Raw genomic sequence first — 19,666 nt, forward strand, 5'->3', positions numbered from 1 at the left:
GCCGCCGCGCCATGCATGGAAATGAGCTTCACGCGGCTGACCCTGTTATTGGCGACGGCTCAGGAATCGCTCACCGCCAAGCGACACTCCCAGCCAACGGGCCCCGGCAATGCACGTTATTACTGCATGAACATTTTTTTTTTTAGATTCCCGCTAGTCACAAATGTGTCACACCGACCATTCTGGTGTTTTTCTTTCCTTGGGAGGCTGGGGTGCTAAAAAAAAATGCCTTTTGAGTGTAAATCTGTGCCTAGGAGTCCGACTGATCTTTTCTGGCCAGACGTGATGCTGGGCAGCGCCGCGATAAATCAGGCGTGAAACACGGCTGCGTCCATTCCCTCTTCAATTTTACCACCGCTCTCTGCTGTCGGTCGAATGATCCAGTGCCGTTTGGTTTTGCATTCAATATGCTCAACCGCTGTTCTTTGTCAGCTTCTTTTGAGTCACCGTTGTTGTGGACGCACACCAGGGTGAATTTGAAATCTGAAATATGCCGCATCACTGATGTGGTGGACAAGATTTTGTTTTACTATATTAGACGACAGAACGGTGTGGGGCTGCAGTGAGCATGATGAAGCCACAGAGGGCATTAACAACAAGGATTTTCAGTGGAACTGCTTCTCAGAGTGGCCATAAAGTCACGTTAATGTCATACTATCAATCAAGTGTGACTTATCCTAATTGCAGCAAATGCAGACTATTACAATCTATTAAAGAATTCAAATGATTTTGAACAACAAATCACACAGGTGTTATTTAGATGTGATTGTTTGTTGCAGTAAACATTTATAAAATATTATTTACAAATGTGTTGCTAGAACATATTATTAAATACATTAACATTACTCTATAACGCTACTTTTCAAGTTGTTTGGTGACAATGTAATGTTATTTTCATGTAAGCGTACATTCTAATGTGGTGATTAAGCCATAGATTAATCTGTTTTTTTCCGCGTCTAATGTACTCCGCAAGACCAACGGTACATTACACACAGCCCCAGTGACCCAGAAAAACCTCTCTCAGACAGGTTTGCCAAATCAGGTTGCCTCTTACAGTTTGGGAACGGCCAGGCTAATGTTCATGGACAGGGTACGGCAGGGGGGGGGGGTGCAAAAGCATCGAATTACAATGCAGATCTTTCCATGGGCCAGCAGCAGAGTAGGATGACTTCCAAGCATTTCAGTCTCCCAGCCGTAGCCCAAATGCAGATGCACCAAGCCTCCTGCCTTGCACCAATGCGGACCCCCCGCCACCCAACTCAGGAAACCTACTACCTGCACATGTACTGCCAAATTGTCCAAAGGCCATCACCGGCTGCTTCCTTCACTCACTTAACCACTGCAATTCTCAGGCGATGAGTACCACCAACCCATTATCTGGGTGTGACAAAATGGACAGCAATAGTAGCCTGTGGGAAATCTTATAATGTCTGCTAGACAACGCATGAAATTAAGCACCATATCTGTATTTTATTTTACAAAAAAAAGTAGGGAAGAAAAGTACATCGTGTACATATGACATATGAATGGGCCCTCTATTCAACTTAAGTCCCCATGTAGCGCCTCCCTGCAGCTTACCACAATCTTGTACTGCATTATTTAACAGAGCCGTTCTGGTGCCCGTGTAAGCCTTTGATATGTTACGCGAGGTGCCAATGCCCTTGTGCTCAGCCACCGCGGCCCGGCAGAAGCCAAACAAACGAGCGACCCGACGAACCGACGGACATCGGAGCGAGCGACTGGGTGCGGCGGTGGTCAATCGACCGCGCAGGATCAAGCGAGCACCTACCGGGCGGGCGCTGGCGGGTGGGCGACGTCACGTTGCGGATGCAGGGCGTGAGCTGCCCCTCGGCACGCTCGTGGGAGGAGTCGCGTGAGCGGTCGCTGGAGCGGCAGCGGTCTCTCGAGCGCTCCGGCCCGTTCCCACCGCCGCCAGCTCCGCCACTGCCGCCGCCGTTGGCACCCACGTTGCCAGTCCCGTGAAGGCTCATCCTATTCAGCTGATCGCCCACGTTCTTCACTACTCGCGATGAGGCACTGCACGCGCACGCACGACAATGACAGCGGGCGGAAAGAGAACAGAGAACGGAAGAGGTTAATACCGAGGCCAATTACGGTCCGATCGGCACCCTCAGAACGCGCACTAACGCATGAAGGATTTTTCTGCAGCAGGCTCGTCACGTTGTCGTGTTCGGCACGAGCCGTTAACAAAGGTGGATCTGGCGCATTGCACGTCCATCAAAGGTCAACAGAAATCGCTTTGATTGCTGGCGCTGTCTCCAGACGACACTGCGGTCTGACCTCCGTGCGGGCAGCTTGGCCCTCACTGCTGCCTCCGAGGTCCCAGGCGAGCCGCGTGTGAATGTTAACGCGAGCAGACAGGTGGCCTCAAAAAAAGCAAACAACAATTCTGATGCCATCCCATCATTTGGAGTGGAGTTATCGGGCTCCGATTACAGTTTCCTCCATTTGGAAAGTTGTTGACACACGAGTTCATTGTAAACACAAGAAAAATAAACAGGGAAAAAAATACGTATGCATTACGTTTCAATGAACATGCTGATGACAACGAAGAAAACTGCTCATTGCAAAGTAAATCACACTTGCCGTTAATTTTCCTTAACAGAGCTTTAACACGTGACGGATTAAACAAATGTAATGCGCTCCATAAACCAATGAAATATGTTTACCACGACATTGTGTTCACCCTGGTAAATTCAAGACACGACACAAAAACAAATGGTTGGCATATGCAATATCCCACACTTACAATGATTGCTCGGGGATTTGTTTACCTGATATTCGCAAGGCAATGTAATTCCCCAAATGTGGGAGTGCTTGTACACATGAACCATGGTAGCATGCATAGCCTTCAGTTTGCACTAACATATGACATTTTTAGCAAAGTGAGGCACTCACAGCTGTTCATATCTGTATTCAGCACCCATCTACACCACAGGCATAAATCATGGCAGATAATGTTAATACAACTGGCACAGTACCACATAATTAAACACTACATTAGTTGCTTACAAAAAAGTACGAACAAATATACACTGCAAGTGCCACTGTAATACTGTATTAAGTGAATAACAGAGCAGATATAAAATAACACGCATAATACTTTACAGCCGTTTATCACTACACTGCTAAATGAAGGCCTCCCTTACACTGTTTCAATCACGGGGTTTGTTTGATCATACTTCTCCACACTAGTAAATGCAGGTTAGTGAAGGGGGTCCAGGACCGATTCAAACATCATTCGCCACTGCTGTTAACCATGGCCGAAAACTGACCTCGGGTAGCTGGGATCATAACATCGTTCGAGCTAATGTGTCAATGTTCCACCCCATGCAAAACAACCTCCCTAAATATACTCCCTTGCAGTCAACAATGCTTACATCATAACAGAAATCAGCTCCACCAAATCCTCTGGAAAGCTGTCAAGACATTTAAATGCCCTCAACATCTTCGAAAAACAAAAACTATTTTTAGCTGCAAAACTAATTAACACTGTGACAAACAAAGCACGTGTGAAATCCACACACCCACATTACCAACCCGCAAAACAATTTAAACTCGAGACAAGGAGGAAAAACCAGCAACCACAAAGAATTAAAACCCAGAGAGCCTTCTAAAGCAAGGTAAACAGGGGGGGGGGGGCTTTGATGCTATACGTGACATTTGTGGCACGTGCACACGCAGGCACGCATGCAGGCAAGTCATACACCTGCAGGGCTTTGGAGGGAGTTGGCCTTAACACAGGGTGCTGCAGAATTCTTAGGAGAGCCTTGCACCTACCTTGGGGGCTGTACGCGGGGGGTGGCTCCCTCCCACGATCGTGCGACCGCATGCCCGGTCTCTACGATCACTGCTGTGACAAAAGCATCCTGTGCTGCTGCTGTTGCTGCTGCTGTTGTGGCTGCTGCTGCTGTTGCGGCTGCTGCTGTTGCACTTAACGTCGGGTTTGAGAGCATGAGCAGCGCTCACTGTATTCTCACAACGCTTTTTCACAGCGGGCGGCTGAACAGGCAGGCAGTTTGGTCTTTTATTTAACCAGGTAGGACACCCTCTTGGGTACAGAATGTATTTTGCCAGTGGACACCGAGGCAATTTACACGAATGTTAATAACGATATTCAATTCAGTCTGAATTCATAAGCGTGTGATGCCTTTATTCCCTAAACCACCATCCACCCCCCCCACCCCGTGACTAAAACCGCTTGATCCGTCATCACTGCCTGCTTTCAGGAATATCATGTGGTCGCAAATTCGAATTATGATTCAAAGAGGATAACGTCAAATGAACCTTATGGCGGGCCTCTGGGGTCCCATAAGCCCCCGGCTCTCGCATAAACTGCGTTGCGACGTAATTTTATGTCTGTTGAATGCGAACGATACGGCAAATCTATTCCTCTCGACGAGCTCTACACGATGCGCTAATCAAAGTTTCAAAGTTTTGTTTATGACTACGGCAATTTGGGCAACGACGGGTGCTTGGTGAAGAACGAGAGGATTGATTTATGGTGGGTCGCGGCTGTTATGTGCACGGTGGGACAGAGTCGGCAAAGAATTATTAATTAATTGCGATTTTGACTTCCGTTTATTCGGGACCCCGGGGTCCCGCCATAAGGTTCAAATGCGTATATGTTTTAGGCACAGAAATAGACCTACAAACTATTTCTCAATATTAATCTGAGATAATTTGATCAAACTTAATCTCTGGTGGCAGAGGAAATTATTTGCCAAGTCTACGACTCAGCTTTTATCACCATTACCGCCCCAAGGATTTTGCGTCAGTTTGGTACAACAAACCCCAGCTATACAGTGGCCTCTAAACGCTCTTAAATATACTATTGATTTATTGGAAATGCTGCACTCTCAGTATCTGGTAACGCAAGTATTGGACAATTATGGTTTAAAACAGTAGGCGCTTATGTCCAGCAGGGTGTTTCGTTTATTGCCTCTGGTACCAAACTCATTTTAGAAGCGATGTTGAATCCACTCTGCACATGTGCACAAAAGCTTGTGAATGTGCGCACGAGACATAAAACGTGCACGCACAAGTCCTAGCGTTAACACGCCCCTCAAACACGAGGCAACAGCATGGCGAGACATAACCTCTTTCTTCACCGCGCAAGGCATCAACATGAAGACTGCACGATATGTTGACAGATTAACAAGTGAATTCATGGGATGTGATGAAAGACTCACACAATTCTGATTCCTCATCCAGCGACAAATTTTTAAGAAGCAAACGTCACATATTTTGATGAAACAATGTTTTGTTATCATCCGCTGCTCGCAATACAATTTTCATTCTGAAGCTGATGGATGGAACTCAACGCAACAACATCGTTGTTGCTTTTCTTTTTAAATCAAAGTGTGCACAGCGGCGCGAGTTCGGTACCTTTCAGGACAGCCATGTGGGCCCACACTGCAGGCTGCCCAGAACAGCGGCATCAGGAACAGCAGGCCACAGCAGGAGCACAGGCCCCCTGAGGCCTCAGAGGTCTCCTCACAGCAGTCGTCTTCAAAAGGACGCTGCATTACAGGACACTACCACCCATTCCAGAGGCTTCTGGGGCTTACTACCCACCAACCCTTTTCTATATTAAAGAGAGGCACCACGTCAATACGCTGTTATGACGCCCCCACACAATGGAATATATATATAATATATGCAGCTTAAACTATGTTTTTAGAGAACAATGAGTTACAGCAAACGACACGGTGGTGCCTCTCGACACATCCTCTCAGCAGCCAATTTTCATGGCACACTTTAGCTGGCCACATCCCGGCAGTATCAAAGGCACGGCTATACAATCTCTGCGGTAAACAATGCATCGACACCGCCTCCTCGATCGCTCAGGAGAGATATACCAGCCACGCCACCCAAACCTGCGTGTTGAGAAATTCAGCGAGCCTGGACACAGTGCCCGAGCGGCCCTCCCGAGAGTGGAGAGAGAGTTGTGCGCGCGGGGCGGAGAAGAGAAGCCGCCGGGTTGGCGCGGCGTAACCCGGCGTCATCTGCGAGACCCCCCCCCCCCCCCCCGGGGCACTTTAGAGGGGCAGCCGCTTTTCATTAACCGCACGTAGAACGAGGGTCGTTTCAGCGACGTGACGGACAATTCCCCAAGGGGCCTCGGGGGAAAGAGAAAAAAACGACGCTTTCGCGGCAGCTGGGTACACGCCTTCAATCAAGCACTGTCCCAGTCAAACCGCCAAACCCACAAGGCCTCTCAGTGTTAACTTTAACCGAAAAAAACCTAATCTACCGAGAATTGTGTATTTCTGTCTTAAAACCACGAGCTTTCATTAAACAGATTAACGTGTAAAAAAACCCAACACTCTTTGGTTTTTTCGGTAAAGTCACGTAGAAATAAGAAATAATAAAATTACATATTACATATAAAATTAAATATGTAATATATAAAAAAAATTACATATTACATATAAAATTACATATGTAATATGTATATGTAATATGTAATTTTACTATTTCTTATTTCTACGTGACTTTACCGAAAAAACCAAAGAGTAATTCCAGCAGTCACGAAAGCGCCAAATCAAGTTTGAAACCCAACACTGCTGCTGAGTTAAATACAATTGAATAAGCTCAAGAATGACATAGCTTGAAAAAACACAGCCGATGGGAAAAAAGAAAATACCTATTTCGTTGGGGACATGTTTGCTGGTGTGTCTTGATTACAGTCCATAAACGTTTTCAGCAATCGTTAGAAATGCAAGGCAGTTTTTAAGAAACAATAACGCTCAGATTAAATACAGGGTGCATTCCACCATTTAATTTTGCACTTGCCACTGGAACCGTTAGCGGATGGTGGATGATGCTTGGCTAAGGAGTGGCCCATTGGGATGGATATCAAATTGTACCCGTGATATGGGTTACTGGCGTCTGCCACAAAATGTTTTTGCTTTCATGTACCTCTTCTCTGAGAATCTGGTTGCGAAACTAAGCTCAATTCCCTGAATAATAAATGAAGATTAACTTTGTCCATCAATACAAACCGACGGTTTACTTTTGGCTGGGGTTGCAGACTTGCTGAAGTGACTAAATCCCACGTTAGGCTAATGATTTTGGCAGATCCACATATTGAACATTACGGTCAAGGAAACGGAATGGTTCTGCAGGGACAGACTGAAGGACATGCCACAAACGTGCAAGTGAAACTCAAAGCTGGCACACACACCAGAACATTCAATTTGGGTGGAAAAAAAATCATACAAAGAGGTAATATAAATTTAAGAGTGTGGAGTAAAATTGAAAAGACATACATTACCAACGAATAGCAAGAATGTTGAAAGGAGGACGAGACTGTTCTATTACTGCAAAAGAGGTTGGATAGACAGAATTATATCCTTCTTCCTACTCCTCCTGCACCGCATGGAATGGGCACAAACGAGGTGCTGTTTTCCAGCGGTTGTTTTGGTAGCAGCCACAAGAGTGTGTGCTCAAGTTATAACTGACCCTTGGCTAAGCAGAGGTGCTCGAGCAAAATCTAGCATGAGTACAGCTTTGTTAACTGACTTAACGTGTGCCAGAGAAAGCGTGTGCTCACACTGCATCTCAGGTGAGCAAGGTCGGCTACGTACGGTGCGAAAGAAGTTCAACGTATGTACGTACGTAAAATAATGTGTCACAAAACTGAGAAATACAAATTGGGATTTAGAGGACTAGAGGAATGATGTTTTTTTGTTACTATAGCCCTTTTAAACTGCAAGTGACACTGAAACATTTATAAAGTGCAAAACAAGCTCAAATAAAAACGTAAAAAATTAAGCTGAAAATTAATAAAATCTTATGACTTCTATTGCACAATGTGATAAAGACGACACTTAAAAGGCATTCACTGTGGTCAACAGTTTTACCATTTGCAACGGGCAGAGCATTTGCCCAAGTCTTTTCGTATTACCTATATTAAAAAGTGACAGTAGACCAGTCGTCAGCTCCTGTTTATCGCCATGAAACAATGATGGAAATACCACATTACTATGGCGGGAAAATTATTTTACTCATTTTATCTACACAGGATTGATATGCCGAGTCCAACCAGGCTAAGATTTAAACCACAATATTCAGATCGCCTGTCTTACTCTCAACCCCACACTAACCAGCATAACACACTACGTGTGTCTTTTATTAATTCTAGGCAGCTTTAGAATACACTTATTTAATATGCATTGCAAAATTAATGTAACATTTGGCATTTAAAAACCAATTATTTCCAAGACATACGACAAGTGCCAAGGCAAGTGATTATCAAACCCATGTTTTTTTCACTGGATGGGTGCCAGCTTGTCGCTAAATAACAGATGTGCGCATCTCAGTAATTATGCAATTCTTATGTTCACGGTAAAATTCGCTAATGTTTTCATTTCCTATTTTAACAAGTTCAACACATTCTAATTAAACTACAAGCAGATGGGAAAAAAAATATCTCGCTATCAAATCCGCATGACAAGCTTTACTCAGGCAAACATGTTATAACTTGTATATTAAAACGTCCCCCTCTGCATTTGTGATCTCAAATGATGAATTAATGTTTTTTTTATATTAAGTCCATACTCGCATTTGAACCACTGAGAATTAGGTGGCACAACTTTAAAGGCCACGCACACAAACATACATTCTACATAAAAGATTATTCATTATTCATAGCCTTTTGCCAATACACAGTGGATGATGGGCCTCCACCAATGTCAGCCATGTGGTTGTGAACCATACGTTACCAAAATGGTCAGTGCAAATTGTTTAACATGGCAGGGGGGGGGGGGGGCTGGCCCGGGAGCCGTGGCTAGGAATCGAACTCAGGTTGCTGGGTTCATCGGGCAGTGCGCTAACCCCTATGCTGCTGCTCCCTAACATAAAATATAAGTGTGTGTGCAGGAATACTGCAGGCAACTGCCCTTGCAGCCCAGAGGTCGCTCGCTTGATTTGATCTCCTGGCGCAGCAATTGAAACAATTGGCATTTTTTTTAAATCTACCCCCCACACCCACCTCTGTCCACAAAAGCAGTGTAAATTTGTACATCACAGTTGGACACTCGGTAGAAGGCATGTGGCAAGGTAAAGTATGGGTAAACTCCTACATCTTACAAGACGTCCGTCCAGTTTGAAGTCGGCCAAATTACCATGTAGAAGGACTCTCTCTACAGCTCTTTCTAGTGGAGGTCGTCCCACTAGAAGTAGTGTAAGAAATTGCAGTGCCGCATCTTTACCTTTTTTACGTATACATGTACTATTTACATATTAGATCACTAACACACTTTCTAATTCACTCATGCAGCATCAAATCAACAGATGAATTGCCCTGCACAGTGTGCCGGCTGGAGTCTGTTTGATGTCTGTATGTCGGGCACGTTATCCGAGCAGTGAGATTCTCACTCATCTCTGGCCAGTTTCTCCACATGCCCCCCATCGCTCTCAAAAGAATAATACCACTCAGCAGGCACATGCAACAAGATAACAGCACCACCACAACTTATTTAGCCACATTGGTAATTTTAAGTTCGTTCTCTCGAGATTTCCAAAGTCTACTAACTTGTGCATTTACACGACAGCACAAGAGTTTATAAAAGGCAGCCTTACAGTACTTCTTTAAAAGTTAAAGACTGACCGTGAATACAATTTGGTTGTACTCAAAGGCACAAATAGCCAGTGCTTGGGTTTCGTGCATTTGTGGGTTATTATTAATGGTCAAACACATATTCCAGGCACAACCTCGTCTAACACAAGCTCAATTGTCTGGTGTGAATGCACACTTTTATTTTGACGATGCACGACGGCACTCAAATGAAAAAAGCATAAAATAATTTGTAACAATAGCGGTTACAATTACAGCGGCACATTACGCACTAGCAATGATAAAAAAGCCACTACCACTTTAATTTGTGTACTTTATGAAATTAGAATGAAACGCATTACTCTAAACAAATACCTTCTAGGGTACAAGAAACAGAAAAGAACCCACAGCACACCACTTTGGCAGGGATTCAGGTGCAAGCGGAATTTAAAGTGCCTAAGTGCATCAAGTTATGAATAATTAACGATAAAAGCCAATTAGATTTAAGTCCAGCTATGTAAGCGGGTATTGCTGTCAAGTCACCTTACCAGAGCTGTCATAACGATGTCCAAATGTTTCACCAAGGGGAAACCTGGAAGGTCAAAATGAATAGATCCATTCCAGACACCACCATTTTAGTGGTATGTTACCTCATTGATGGGGGGGTTCCTCTTTTGTTCTTGGGTTTACGGTCCAACTCATTATAGGCTTAATCCTGTAATCTAGCTTTTTTGAATGCATGTATTGATGTAAAACAAAATCCACCGAGCTGAGAGGTGGTCAGGTGATAGCGGTACGAACAGGTTGTGCACGCATCTATGCGGACCATTTTGAGCGTAATCATTTAACATGCATTGGATTTATGGGCACTCGCTACACGAACAAACAGATTCCCAAAGAGGGCATCACAAGGTGGTTAATGCCCACGAGCAAACGAGGCCATGAGCTCACGACCTGCGTCTGGAAGAAACGGCTCTCTCCTCATCCCCACTGCTCCTCACTTCGACGCCCTCTCCCAAATTTCAGCACAACCACGTTCAGCGCGAAAAACCAACGTGGCGGAGGCAGTCTCACCTCCAATTAGCACGGTTGGCTACGTACGATGCTAACGAAGTTCAACATACATACATAGCACAGTTGGCTACGTACGGTGCGCAAAAAAGTTCTACATACATACGTCAAACATCATCTATGCCTGCAAGCACCGCATTTACTGTTGGATTTAGTCAAAGCACCCCACACCGAATGTACGTGCATACAGGCACAACCTTTGTAAAGCAATTCACTGTCGGATGAGGTCCAATCCCAACATGTGCAGTTCGCGAGGGTTACTTGACTACTTCACCAAGCTGGTCAGTGCGAGTTGGTAAAGGCAGGGAGAATGGACGTAGGAGCATAGTATAGCACAACAAAGGATTTTGTTGCACTGCCCTCTTCTGTCCATAATGTATCCCTGATATATACCTCTGTACCACCTAAATACAGAAGACTCTCTAAGTCAAAAGGATAAGATTGAAATACTTTTTATTCACTTACAGTCGAACTCTTCTTATCTGCGACCCTATTACCCAAAACTCCTATTATCCATGGGAATTGTAGGGTCCATCAAAACTCCTATTATGTGGTCACCTATTCTTCCCATCGTCTGTGACAAACTACAATTTGTCCCGTCCTGCATTATGGAACGGCTTTCTCTTATCCGGGAATTTTTCATGGATAAGCAGAGCTCATCATCTGTTATTATCCACGTAGTATTTCGTTGGTAATTTGAGTAAATTTGATAACACAGATAATTGGACCCATGAGGCTCGTACCCCACATCATTGCAGGTGAGAGGCGTTCTAATGTACACTTAAATGTCACTATAGCTCTGACGCGGCACTAGCATGATTTACACACGTTCAAAATTCAGACATTTTACTTCAACTGGCGTTGACAGACCTAATCCTTTCCAAATTTAAGCATTTGAAAGTGTACTATTAGAAGTACGTATGTGAAACTCTCAGATACTCACAAATGTTATTTAATACTGTGGGTAATTATCTGAATTACCTCTGTCTAGCCTCTTAATGGAATCATGCAACACTCATTACAAAAAGAATGTAATTTGATTGTATTATATTAATACAAAATATATTAAAATCTATATTACTGGTACCTGTTGCTATTAATAGCTATTTGATTATCTTGATTAAAAAAATAGAATAGAATCTAGGTCAAATGTCCCTGTTGCTATGCGTCACTGCAAACATTTAATTTCAGGCTATTGGGAGATGAACTATTTAAGGCTCAAGCAAATAAGTGCGCTTCATGTCAGTGCTATGAAGGGAAAACTTGCTGTTGTGCGACAAGGGTTTGTAAGACAACGGCCATTTTAAAACACACACGCAACACGTGACTGAGCAGCGTTCCGAAACACGTGGTCAAGCAAGAAACATCCTGCCAAGATGTATGGCAGCATGATCATCTGCACTTCGAAGGCCCATGTGTGTGCACAAGGATACAAGAAATAAAACATTCGAAAAGACGAATAACATAACATAATGAGATGAAAGAGAAAAAGGAGAAATACAACAGTCGGGCAATGTTAACGTGTTAACGTTATTTTTGCCCATGTAGAGTTTGAGAAGTAAAAAACATTACGATAAATTTCCATTATCCATCAAACATTAAACACTCATTTATTCCCTCCAACACCACTTACTTCCTTATTATTATCTCTGACATTAGAATTTGTGAGACAGAAGAACATTGTGTTCCAGTGAAGCACAAGAATCTCATTTTCAGACAATTAAACCTAAGCGCTCACTGCAACGCTGATCCAGACAGCCTGCACAAATAGCACTAATGGGTATTCCACTTAAGACAAACATACCAAATGGCCAATGGCCACAGGGTCACACATTTGACCATTTGGCACGCCTCTGCCCTCCATTGGCTTAAGCTCCGCATTAGAATTTCCCTTGGGCTATGCCAAGGTGCGCGTGCACAATGATCAGGGGGCGCATTGGCCTTGAAACGTGGGAGCTGGCAGCGTTACGTGAAGGCACGATGCCCAGACGCAATGGAACTACTAATGACATCGCCACTTGTGCCAACAGTGACGCATGATTGAAGGTTTCCATAAGAAACAAAGTGTCGCAAGAGAGCAGCAAAATATCAAAAATTTACATTTGTTTGCACGTCACGGGAAGATGTCAGTCACATTCAGGATTTGGTTTTTGGGTAACAAAAGGCTCCAATGGAAGTCACAGATTTCATTTTGAAGTGGACTTAATAGTAATTAGTATTTACTTGTTTATCCAGGAAAGCCACACCGAGTCGTAGGACTCTCTTTCAGGCGGGTGCTGCACTGGGTTTTTATTTAAAGATGTTTTCAGCCAATTACTGAGCAATTTTACTGTAAGTGGGAGGAAAGCTGAGCACCCGGAGAAAACCCATACATGCGAGGGGGCCAACAATCTATCCCCGTACTTTTAGTAAACACAAATGAATATCTTCACATTCAATGCTTAACAGCAACCATGATATATTAAATGTTGGCACAAACTTCAACCATTTAAGGATATATGCTGAAGCTTGATTTACACAGGTTGAGTGTTAACAGAATGTTTTACAATCCTGTCTAAAGGATTATAATTTTTCATTGTTCAATAAAAGAACATGCACGAAAATAAAAAGACCGATGTGATTAAACACAATAGACATGCATCTATAAGCATGGAATAAACTGCTCTACGTTTTTACTACTACTACACAATTGGCCGCAGGGACAAAAGCACATTAAATAGTAAGCATGGAAATGCCACTTCAAATTGGGTCAATAAAGACGTTGATGAACATTTTCATAGCTGCATAATATATTTCACACATGTTTGCACTGTATTACATCATATTGTACCATGTGTAATTTAGTAAAAAAAACATTGAATTGTAAAACGGATGTCCTGCATTTCTGAACTATCCCCACAAGGCAAGAAAAGAGCATTGAAACAAATCTACCAGGGCAAAATATACTAAATACTATCTAAAATACTTCAAATCACAATATGCTATGTTGAATTTATACACGGAATATCTTAAAATGGCAGCAAAGGTGGCCCGGTCAGATTTGATGAATGACACAGCTTGATCACAATCAGTGCTACATTATGGACTTGTCTAAGAGTGGCTTTGTACAAGTTTGTAAATTTTCTGTCTTGTTATATTGGCTTCATTCATGGTCTGTATTCCAGCATTGCCCAGATGGTGCCCACAAACGTCCTGTGTGTTGTCCAGTTCACAGAACTTACATTGCTCAGTTTTTGTTCCAACAGGTGTGTACTAATATTTAAGCACCCCATTTAACAGTTGCTCAATCCTGAAGCTAGATAACCCTTCCAACCTAAGAAGTGTTTCACAATTCCTCAGTCAAGTTCCAAAAGCTTAGAAAAAAACTTTGTCTGAAGCCATTTTCATGGATGACTCCTGCACAATGGCAGGGTATTGCATCTGTGCTGTGTTCGTCATCCTTACCAATCCTGTAATGTTTAACTACAGGTGCTGAATCACTTTGGTAATCATGTATGCAGATGTGGTATGAATTCATAATGCAGGCAACTATAGCCAATATAGCAACTAATCAATGAGTTTGATTAGTTGTATGTGACCAAATAGGTTGGGTAGATTACTGAATTATTGCAAAGTGTGCGTGTGAAATGTACATTTGTAACGTTGCTTTTATTGGTTGATTTTTACATACGTTAGTTATGCTATTTTTGCGAAGCAACATGCTTTCTTTACAGCGTTCACTTTTCTGCACAGACATATCTTGTATAGTTTAACACGTAGGCTTTCGCGACCAATATTATTCATAATAAAGGTTTTTGGGTGGAGGGTTACGACACATTTATAAATAACGCGATCTAACCCAAAAACCTTTATTATGAATATCTTGTATAGCACTTGGCACCCCGACTCTCTCTTACAAAAGGGCCCCATATCTCAATTAGCTCACACGTGGTCAAAAACACAATTCATGATGACTGACGATGATGATGACACACAGGTGGTCTGTGTTATTGTTGTGCTATTGGCAATGGTCAGCTATTCACTCGATTGTCATCACGTCACCAGGACGGACCCGCACAGTCGGTTCACACTTCAGTGAGTGAGCGACTCATGACACTGATCGTAAAAGCACCAAAACTCTGACATTTGTAATCAGTAACTTCTCGTTTACAGAGTAGTCGGCGGGCAAATTGATCAGCTTGCTACGAATATATTACGTCACTTTGAAGATGCTGACGTTTTGATCAAGCGGTTTCAATAATATACAAGAATGACATCACTGAAGAATGGTTGCAGAAAACATATTAGTCACATGCGATTATCAGATTTAAGTCGTAAGCCCTACCCGTGTGGGTTCAAGCAGCAGTACTGGAATGCCACCAATGGTTAGTTACTGTTGACACAGGAAGACAGTGGAGACACCAGGGATTTTTACACTGGGTCAAGAAAGGTCAAATGATGACCGTTTTGCGCAATTCTACCCTCTGTATTTTAACATATTTAACAATTGTCAAGGTGGGCGCTGCCAAATGTCGACTTTTAGGAAATTTGGTTCATGTAAACAAGAATTTGAACAAACTGTAAGTTTAATTAAAATGGGTGAGGTCTCCTTCACCTCCACAAAACCATTGGGGAATGCAGCAGACCGCCATTCTTATCCATAAGTGTATGTCACGTACTTTATGCATATTTTAAAAAAATGTTGTCAGTAATAAAATTTTATCTGAAAATAAGTTCTTATAAAATGCATTAATAAAATATCAGTTCATAAATTAATCAGTTAACATCAATATAAGTTAGTAATGGTATGAATAAATAGTAATAAATCTATAGTGTGGGAAAAGTAGGGCAAATACCTTGACAAACCCTTTTAAGGCTTCTACGAGTGGAGGCCCTTACGGCAACAGTGGCAAGGGCAAGTAATTTCAGGGCTGCGCCTTTATGTTACGATTACCTATAAATGTAAATACTAATTTACTTTCAACTTATAGGACAAACATCTATATAAATAAAGACTTTAATCTGCGTCTCAAAATCGTCAGACAACGTAGAAAGCTGAAATGTGGTACATAGGTAGCTTTTAGAACAGACAGGAAAAGTTTGAAAATCCGGCACTTTTTATTTTAAGAACCCCAAATCTCGAGATTTTAAGTGCCCCATAAACATGTTTGTGAGTGTCATTTAGAAACAGTTCAAAATATAACATTGCAGTTTTTTTTCGTACGAAAGAGCGTTAAACTGCAAAAAAATTAAAGCGAGAACCATTGTTCTATCTTTTATTGTTTGAGATAGTTCGGATTCATGCGTGAATGAAAACAAATGCATTTTATAATGTTCAAATCTGAATAATTCTAAAACGGTAAAATTATAGGAGTTTCCCCTCAAAGAATTAAATTAATACAGGTTTGTTCTTTTTAATAAAAAAAGAACGAAATCTGTAAGATGAGCGGTTTCCGATGGGTGCGTCTTTAAATATCACAAGTTGAATCAAATCAAAAATTTTTGTGTTTTTTGTTGCAGAAAAACACCAATTTTGAGTAGTTGTTAGCGTCTGATCATAGATAAAAATTCTCAAAACATCGTATCAGGTTAATTATTATATTTATTGAAAACTTTTGCCTGGCGAAGACAGCCTTCATGAACTAGTTACAATATAAACAGTGACTTAACACGATGCTTTAAAAAGTTAGGATGGAGTAGTGTTCGATCTTCTCATAGTGTTGCATATGTAAGTTTATACATAACATATGTAAAGGAAAATCATTATGTTGTTCGATTGTCTCTGCTGGTGTCGTGTCAATGTGTAATGTACTGTGTTTACTGCTTGGCTGTTATTCAGAACTTGACCAGGAAGGCGGTGGTGTTTGTTGCCAAGGTGGCGGCTTCTTGAAGACAGTTTAGTCTTCATTTCAAAAGACAAAATTTTACCTTTGCTTCTTCGAAATCCCTTTGCTTACGTGAACACCCAATTTGGAGCTGCATTTCTTTAAGTTCAACCTTCAAGGTCACATGGCAACAAGGGATCTAATCAATCAGCCTTCTGATCTCAAAACAAGGAATTTCCCTTTCCTCCACGTGAACACCAAAAAAAATGAGGCAGGAATTGGAGTTTTGAATGCACATTTTTTTCTACATTCAACACAGAATGCATTCACAAACAATGTATTAAACACTCTCTATCTAATTATGTAATGGTCTCAATAATTGGAAACGGTGCCACAAACTGTACTCTAATTATATGGCCACATTGAAAACAAAATAAGTGGTGGAACGGAGTGTACGATTGATGCCAAAACCAGTCACGACTGTCGCTTGGCATTACTCAGATTCATGTGCTCGACTGAGTTTCAGAGCTCTCAGATCTTCCAGTCAATAGTTCCATCAAGTTCACATCAAAGTCCAACGACCTTTGCTCCAGCATTAAAAGAGGTTTTAGCAGCAGTCAACCAGTCATGTAAATTATAATCTGCCTCCTAAATAATGTATCTATATTCAAATGCAATACAGGGACAAAGTAATATGTGAAGTGTGACATTTGCTGTAAATAGGATAAATATAGAACATATAACAACACATTCAAGGAAGTACTTAAGGTGACCGACAACCTTGTTTTGGTTTTTAATGATTCATATGTTCGGGTAAACTGCACAGATAAACATTCAATGTCCCTTCCATACATTCACAAGATAAAACAAAATCTCTATTTTGATGGATTACACAAGGTAAGAAATACCCAAACTTTTTTTGCTTAAAAAAAATCTTAAGACATAGACTTTGGACGACAATAGAGATACATAGCTCTTGAGATTGATGTAATTATTTTTGATGTCCTCTTTAACAGCAATCTCCACTTGCAATGTCCTGAATTATTACCTGACCGGAAATTTTCAGATACTATAAATTGAAGGGCTCCGCTATCCAGTCTAGCATATTAAAGTCCATAAATAACTTACGTAAACTTTTGTTGAGCTATTAATATGCAATAAAATAATAACTTTCAAAAGGAAAATTACAGCAATAGCTTGTGCAGATCTCCAATGGTCAGACCCCCATCACCAAACACGTGAGCTGCTCAAGAGGCCAAGTTGCTCTCGTTTCAAAGCCACCTGCTTGCCGCAAATCACTGTAGCGATGTTGACTGGTGTTGACTGATAATGCGCGATTTACTTAGAAGGCGTTTGGAAAACAAGACGGAGGGAAGCGCAGAGACATGCAACGCATGTCTTTGGACTAATCTGTTGTCCTCGTCAAGAATAATCCTGTATTTGACCACAGATATGAACGGACCACAACACACTTGATAGCAGGAAGCATTCATGGATAAATGATACACTAACAAACATAATGCAGCAATGTGGCAGATACACTGCAGGTCGTATAAGCACTAATGGGTTGCCTGCAACAGAGGAACATTGTGAACATGAATGTGACTGATAGCTGGCAGTGAGTTGATGAACATCACCTGGGATGTATATACCCATCAAAATCAAATTAAATGCCAGAACTAAACATTATTTTGATAGAAAAACAGAAGGTTTAGCACTTATCTCGAAGATACCAGCCCTGAGTGACTGTCTTACAAACGGATGAAACTAAAGTGTATTAATTATCCGGAAATGCTATCATAGTTAAAGTGGACTGAAAATCAGACAATTAATTAATCCACATTGGACACGAGGCCACAGCTGCCATTTGTAAAACAAACTTCCAGTCTCATTTGGATATACGATCAGTCAACATAACACTGTGCACTCCAGAGCGAGGGACTTCATAGAACCGTGTAGGCCCTAAACTTATAATAAACTTGAGAAAACGGTTTAATTACAAGCTGGTTGTAAACTAGATTCAAACAAGAAATCTCATCAGGGGTGCTGGCTCAGTGCTCTGAGACACTGGGCCACCTCATGCTTGTCAAATATTCAAACCACCAATGTTGTTTTATTGTAAAACGTTTTATATGTATAATACGGTTGGCTACGTACGATGCAAAATAAGTTCAACATATATACTTAAAAATAGCTATTGGGGCGATTTTGAAATGGAAGCCAGATACTGGCGTTTAACAGTTTACTCCTCTCACTCAAGCATATCAGCGTCATGAAGTTTTAAGATATTACCAGAGGCGTAAGAAACAGTACTTAAGAACAATACTAGAAGCAGTACCTTTGAAAAACAACCCAATGAAAATCAACCACCACAATAGACTGTCTGCAATGCTTGCCTTATCCTCGAGGTATTCAAAGGCAAACATCTAAATGGATGATTTCAACAAATGCTGGCAGGGATTCTCAAGGATCTCCAGTGGGCCTACTCAAATATTTGGTACATGTGTTTACCGGGTTCCCAAGAGAAGCGTGTGGGGAGCGGTAGTGTAGCGGTTATCACGCTGCGCTACAAACCCGGCGACCCGAGTTGAATTCATGCTCACAGCCAACACCAGTGACTTTGATCTGAACCGGTCCTGGGCCTCCCCTAGGTCGACTCAGCCTCAAATTACTATCTAATGCGATGTGCAAACATTGCCACTCGGAAGACAAAGGCGGCCGGGCGTGGTGCTGGCCACCCATCCCTTTGTGTGCCGTTCCGGCCTTCATGAGTGCTTGCTAACAGCACATGCCCCAACAGTCTGTTTATAGGCTATACGGAGGATCTTTGTATTTGTGTGTGTGTTCACTGAGGTCCCCTGAGAGAGTATGTGTTTGTTCACCCTACACACATTCCCGCAATTGCTCACGTGTTCATTTTTTTTTACCAAGGGGGCTTGGCAGTGACGTTTGATAACTCCGGCTCTAAGCAGTGGCATTAACATTTAGAAAACTCAACAACCCGTTGAGTCATTGTATCCTGTTATTAGGCATGCTTCAACAGCTCAGAAATGAAAACTATGTTCCATTACACAAGCACAAAAGACAGATGTCTTTAAGCATGACCTACAGTACTTTTAAGAAGCTATTCTGAGTTACAGATTGCAAAACATCCACCAAAAACAAACAAGAACATGACAACAGGCATACATGCCAAATGGTTCAACAG

At 42.1% G+C, this 19,666-nt stretch overlaps 1 protein-coding gene across 6 annotated transcripts in view; it reads right to left on the minus strand.

Annotated features, from left to right (window-relative positions):
• BTBD10 (BTB domain containing 10) overlaps positions 1-19,666 on the minus strand; it is a 45,199-nt gene that overhangs the window by 13,984 nt on the left and 11,549 nt on the right. For 5 of the 6 annotated variants that reach the window (XM_032949016.2, XM_032949018.2, XM_032949017.2 and 2 more), the window contains one exon: positions 1,790-2,037. In XM_032949016.2, coding sequence (XP_032804907.1) covers positions 1,790-2,037 — 248 coding nt within the window. Of the gene's footprint in view, positions 1-1,789; positions 2,038-5,409; positions 6,025-19,666 lie in introns of those variants that run through there. The other variant, XM_032949015.2, reaches the window with a different exon arrangement.

Source organism: Petromyzon marinus, chromosome 7, assembly GCF_048934315.1.
Source record: "Petromyzon marinus isolate PM22_M1 ecotype Great Lakes invasive population chromosome 7, UKy_Petmar_22M1.pri1.0, whole genome shotgun sequence".
Classification (NCBI taxonomy): Eukaryota; Metazoa; Chordata; class Hyperoartia; order Petromyzontiformes; family Petromyzontidae; genus Petromyzon; species Petromyzon marinus.